The sequence below is a fragment of the Toxorhynchites rutilus genome, chromosome 2 (assembly GCF_029784135.1).
Source record: "Toxorhynchites rutilus septentrionalis strain SRP chromosome 2, ASM2978413v1, whole genome shotgun sequence".
In the NCBI taxonomy this organism is placed as follows: Eukaryota; Metazoa; Arthropoda; class Insecta; order Diptera; family Culicidae; genus Toxorhynchites; species Toxorhynchites rutilus.
Genome location: NC_073745.1, coordinates 293,789,137 through 293,795,231, shown reverse-complemented (window position 1 = coordinate 293,795,231; position 6,095 = coordinate 293,789,137). Strand labels below are relative to the sequence as shown.

Sequence of the window (6,095 nt, the reverse complement as noted above, 5' to 3'; positions counted from 1 at the left end):
GAAACAAGTTTTTGGATCAAAAAGTAACAAGTATATAACGCGTAGACATTTTATCTTTCGAATGAAGTGTTTATCATACCATTTCGTTCAGTTGTTTAGGAGCTATTAACGCTCAAAATCTCGGTCTCCGGCGTAACGCTTTCGTTTTCGAAACTTTGATTTTACACCCCGGTATAGAAATGAAAGACGTAGTCCTACGTCAAAACTCAAACTTTGACCGCTTTGTGCCACTCTCCCTTAAGATTGATTGAGACATTTTGTATAGGGTAACTTTTTGGAATTTTAGGGTCGATTTTTCCCATACATTCATTGGAACCCTAATGTAGCTCTATTAGTAGGTTATATTACAGGGCTCACGATGCGGATCGGTGTACTGGAATTGTTGCGGAACGTTAGAATTGACAGACAAAGGGACATGACATGACACATAATATGAATATGACAAAGGAAGTTTACTTGAACATTATTGATCATAATTTTCACACCAATTCCAGACGGTTGAAGATATCTCGGAATATCATCATCCAACAAGACGGAGATCCAAAGCACACCCAAAACTAGTGCCACAAAGCTTTGAGAGGAAGAAAGTGAAGGTCCTTGATTGGGTTTATCAGTCTTCGGGACCTTATTCCGATCGAACATCTATGGTCCATTCTCAGGAAAGAAAAGTTCGAGAACAAAATCCAACGAATCTAAAACGGTTGATCGTTGATGAAAGGAGTATATCAAGTCAGCAGATTTCCAAAGCTCGTAGAATCCATGCTGGATCGGTGCCATGCCGTGACTCTGACAAAAGGAGGTCACACGCGGTATTGAATGCGCGGATTTCTGGGGATGTATTTAATTTTTTTGGTTTTTATTTTTCCAGTAATTCTGTAAAAATTTTCCTTCTGAATGAAACTATATTTTTCATTAATCTGTTTTTTTTGCTAGGGATTGTCATTTTTTTATATAACAACGTACTGTAAATTGGACGATGGAAACTAATGAAATAATGAACACGATACTACTTCCTTCTGATGTTTCGATAACCTCTCGATCGGATTCTAATTAGAAACAAACAAGCAATCCACGGGGTAATCACGTGCGTTCGCAACCTCAGATGGGCATTTACTCTTATCACACATTAATGCGGTAATAAAATAATTGCTGAATGTCCTTCGTTGGGCTCGCACAGAGTACTAAAGAAAAAACCCGTTATCCAATGAAAGACTAACACTTAAAGCAGCAAATTTATTGCCCATCTAGTGTGTGTGTTAAAATTCGACTCTTCCTGTCCTGATCCTATCGGATATGTTTCGCGATTTAACACCCCCGGATTGTAGTTGCGTGCAATTGGAACACGTTGCCCGGCACGTTACCGTGGGAGAGCTTATCGATCTGGGTTCCAAAGATCATCGCCTCGCCGGTCGGTAGTTATTGATTGTTCGTTGACTCTGAGGAGAGTAGTGAACTGCAACGACGACACATTTCTAGACCCCTAATAGAGCAAAGGGTGCGTGTCGCGGTGTTGCGTGCGCTAAACAGTACCGCATTGCGCAATTTTTCCTATTCATCATCATCATCGGGTCGCTGCACGTTCCCGACAGTGTGATTCGGCGGCTGTGCCGGCACTCGTTGAAGTTGGGAAGTAGGGCAGCGTTAGACACTCAACCCCGGAACGTGCACATGCAGTGCACGTTCCATCCGAAGGGCTGACCTTGGCGTATATTACCCCTAATGGGCAATAATGTCCAAAATTGGTCCTTCGAATAGGGCTGTTTGCTCTTCCTCGCTAATTTGTAATCGATCCATACCGCATTTTGTATCACACTCATTGATTAGTGATGAGGGTTATTTTTTTCATCTTTCTTCTGTAAACCCCAACTGTCAACAACAGCACCTTGGGCGACACATTTACACGGTAGTACGGTCCGATGGACGCACCGACGCCGGTGTGACATTCGAATTATTACACGCGTCTAGGGGAACAAGAGGAGGTCATTCGAACGCGCGTTGATAAGTTCCAATATATTTATGATGTCCAACTCGTACATCATCACTAGCATCACCAATGGTTGAGGAAGTACTTGGAAAGCGATTTGTTTGCACTGCGGATTGCCAAGTGGTAATCGTTCAACGACTATGTGGTTTTTTTTGTTTGTTCTTCAAAACGAATTCTTTTTTTCGAAACTCAAAAACTATAAGATCTAACAAATTTTGGTCAAAGAATGAAATGTTCGACATTATGCCCAACATATGCCAAAACGCGGATGAGTTTGGCTATATTTAAAGTTTTGTTCTTACTCTTCCGTCCTTTTTATTACTACATTGTACACATGCCTTGAATTTCGCCCTGGTAGCTTTTCAAGTGCTTGGTCCTAAAGTTTGGAGACATTGTTGTAATTTCGAGTTTTGTTTTTAACTTTTTCTCAAAAACTATAAAACTGTAAGTAAAATCTTGGTCAACGAATGAAGTATTAGAAATTATTTATGAATTTGACAAAAAACATACTGAAGAAAATAATTTTAAAAAATAAATTCAATTTTCTCGAAAACGTTTTCATTTAAAATTCAGGTCATACGATAACTAGCAAGTTTACTAACAATTTTAAAAATATCCTAAACTGTGTCGAATATACTATATCGATATGAAATGAAATTAGGAATTGTTGTTTGTTATCAAGGAAACCCTTCGTGTAGCGACTTTCCGATATATGGACGATTTGTTAATTTTTTTTTGTTTATGTTATGTGTTATTCATTTAATTTTTTTCTTCATAATTTTGAAAGATTTTTTTTTTTGAAATGAATGTTAATTTTATTTTTTTAGTGTAATTTTGTTTCAATGTTTTTTTGAGTTTGAGTTTTCTAAATGAAAATTCCTACAATTCATTATTTCACCAAAATTTTGCAGGTCTTGAAGTTTTGTTTTATAGTTTTTGGTAGTTGTTGTAGAAATTTAAGAAAAAACTACTACAACTACTTGCGGCTTTTATTTAGTACTTAGTTGAGAATTCTATACCAGCACGCCACCAATGGCAAATTCGGTTCTTTTCAAAAAGTCGTTCTAGTTTATTTTATGAAACTTCTATTTTTCCTATGAAGTAGGAAAATAAATGCTATCGCTCTCTTGATGCGGGCTGAAAGGAAAGCGTAGCAATAACGTTGCGAGGCTTAACGTGTTACGGAAATTTGTTGTATACAAAAATTAGTTTAGTAGTTTTTGAGTCCGAGAAGGAATATAATCTCCCGATCTTTCTCTTTCTCTCCATCCCGATCCCCCTCTCTTTCAGTTTTTCTCTCTTTCGGTCCCTTCTTCTTTCGATCTCTCTTCTTTTTTTTCTTTTTTTCTTTTTTTTCTCTTTTGTCCTCTTTTCCTTTCACTCTCTTTTTCTCTCTCTCTCTTTATCTTTCTCTCTTTCTCTTTCTCTCTCTCTCTGTCTTTCTCTCTCTCTTTATCTTTCTCTCTCGCTCTTTATATTTTTTCCCTCTCTCTCTCTCACGATTCCTTTCTCTTTCTTTCTCTCCCGGTCCATTCCTCTTTCTCTTTTACGTTCCTTTTTGCTTTCTCTCGGTCTTTTTCTATCTCTCTTTTTTTGTATTATAGTGACTTTCAACACCTTTGGTTGGCTCGTCACTTTTCCCTTCCATTTCGGAAGAATGTCGGGAGTGATGAATTGAACTCGTGACCCTCAGTGTGAGAATTACACAGCATGTTCAATAAATGATGGACTTTTTATTCAAATCGTGGAACACGTAACAAAATAATATTAAATTTTATTTCGTGATTTTTTTTTAGTTTAGGGAACAGAAAATTTTCGCTTGGTGATAGATCAGGAGAATACAGAGGGTGGTCGATGGCACAAATCTGTTTTTTCATCAAAAATTCACGAATGACAGTGGGTTCAGATGAAAGGTTTGAACCCGGTAGTCATTACTGCTTGTTTCGTAGTGCTGTGTTGTGTTGCGTGCGTGCGGGTGGTGTGTTGTAGTCAAGTGTAGTTATAGGATTACATTCTTCATGTTGGAGAAATTTCAGGCAAACAGAAAAGAAAATAAGGATATTCGGGATAATATGGAATTTACAAGTAAATTACCGTCAATAATTCCTCACCCATGCTACAAATGAGAAATAATAACAAAACAAATCTGACATTGTATACCTACCTGTTCTATGAACAGTTTAAACAGGCGGACTAGACGCCATTAATGCTACCACTGTGCCAGATCGCCTCCACACATCTCTCTCTCCCGGTCCCTTTTTCTCTCTCTCTCCCGGTCCCTTTTTCTCTCTCTCTCTCCCGGTCTCTTTTTCTCTCTTTCTCTCGGTCCCTTTTTCTCTCTCTCTCCCGGTCCCTTTTTCTCTCTCTTCCGGTCCCTTTTTCTCGCTCTCTCCCGGTCCTTTTTTCTCTCTCTCTCTCTCGGTCCCTTTTTCTCTCTCCTGGTCCTTTTTTCTCTCTCTCTCCCGGTCCTTTTCTCTCTCTCTCTCCCGGTACTTTTCTCACTCTCTCTCTCCCGGTACTTTTCTCACTCTCTCTCTCCCGGTACTTTTCTCACTCTCTCTCTCCCGGTCACCTTTCCTCTCTCTTTCTCCCGGTCCCTTTTTCTCTCTCTCTCTCCCGGTCCCTTTCTCTCTCTCTCTCTCTCTCTCTCCCGGTCCCTTTCTCTCTCTCTCCCGGTCCTTTTTTCTCTCTCTCTCTCTCACGGTCCCCTTTTCTCTCTCTCCCGGTCCTTTTTTCTCTCTCTCTCTCTCACGGTCCCCTTTTCTCTTTCTCTCTCGGTCCCTTTTTCTCTCTCTCTTTCGGTCCCTTTTTCTCTCTCTCCCGGTCCCTTTTTTTTCTCTCTCTCTCTCCCGGTCCCTTTTTTTTCTCTCTCTCTCTCCCGGTCCCTTTTTTTCTCTCTCTCTCCCGGTCCCTTTTTCTCTCTCTCTCCCGGTCCCTTTTTCTCTCTCTCCCGGTCCCTTTCTCTATCTCTCTCTTCCGGTCCCTTTCTCTCTCTCTATCTCTCTCCCGGTACTTTTCTCACTCTCTCTCTCCCGGTACTTTTCTCACTCTCTCTCTCCCGGTACTTTTCTCACTCTCTCTCTCCCGGTCCCTTTTTCTCTCTCTCTCCCGGTCCCTTTCTCTCTCTCTCTCTCTCCCGGTCCTTTTTTCTCTCTCTCTCACGGTCCCCTTTTCTCTCTCTCTCCTGGTCCTTTTTTCTCTCTCTCCCGGTCCTTTTTTCTCTCTCTCTCACGGTCCCCATTTCTCTCTCTCTCGGTCCCTTTTTCTCTCTCTCCCGGTCCCTTTTTTTCTCTCTCTCTCTCGGTCCCTTTTTTTTCTCTCTCTCTCTCCCGGTCCCTTTTTCTCTCTCTCTCCCGGTCCCTTTTTCTCTCTCTCCCGGTCCCTTTCTCTATCTCTCTCTTCCGGTCCCTTTCTCTCTCTCTCCCGGTCTCTTTTTCTCTCGCTCTCTCGGTCCCTTTTTCTCTCTCCCGGTCACTCTCTCTCTTCTGGTCCCTTTTTCTCTCTATCTTCTTGGTCATGTTCTCTTTCTCTTCTGGTCCCTTTTTCTCTCTCTCTTCCGGTCTCTTTCTCTCTCCTGGTACTTTTCGCTCTTTCTCGCTCGCTCCTGGTCCCTTGCTCTCTCTCTCTCTCTCTCTCTCTCTCTCTCTCTCTCTTCTGGTTCCTTTCTCTTTCTCTCTCTCCTGGTTCCTTTCTCTTTCTCTCTCTCCCCTGGTCCCTTGCTCTTTCTCTCTCTTTCTCCTGGTTTCTTTCTCTCTCTTTCTCCTGGTTTTATTCTCTCTCTTTCCCCTGGTCCCTTGCTCTCTCTCCCCCCTGGTCCCTATTCTCTCTCTAGCTCTTTCTATCTATCTCTCGCTTTTCCTATCTATTTATCTTTCTCTTTCTCTCACTTTCTTTTTCTGTATATCTTTCTCTTTCTATCTTTCTCTTCCTCTCTCTCTCTCCCTTTTTATCTCTATATATATATATATATATATATATATATATATATATATATATCTCCATTTTCATCTCTATCTCTCTCCTCTCTCTTTTGTCCTCTCTCTTTCGTTCTCTCTCTCCTCTCTCTTTCGTTGTTTCTCTCTCTCATCTCTCTTTCGTTGTTTCTCTTTCT

The 6,095-nt window shown here is 41.0% G+C and overlaps 1 protein-coding gene across 1 annotated transcript; it reads right to left on the bottom strand.

Annotated features, from left to right (window-relative positions):
- Nucleotides 1-4,588: 4,588 nt before the first annotated feature.
- LOC129766970 (putative uncharacterized protein DDB_G0271982) lies at nucleotides 4,589-5,656 on the bottom strand (the record flags this gene model as incomplete). The annotated part of the gene is made up of 2 exons (XM_055767566.1): nucleotides 4,589-4,723; nucleotides 5,573-5,656. Coding segments are annotated over 2 exons (219 nt in total), but the record flags the coding sequence as incomplete, so codon positions are not given.
- Between the last annotated feature and the right edge of the window lie 439 nt (nucleotides 5,657-6,095).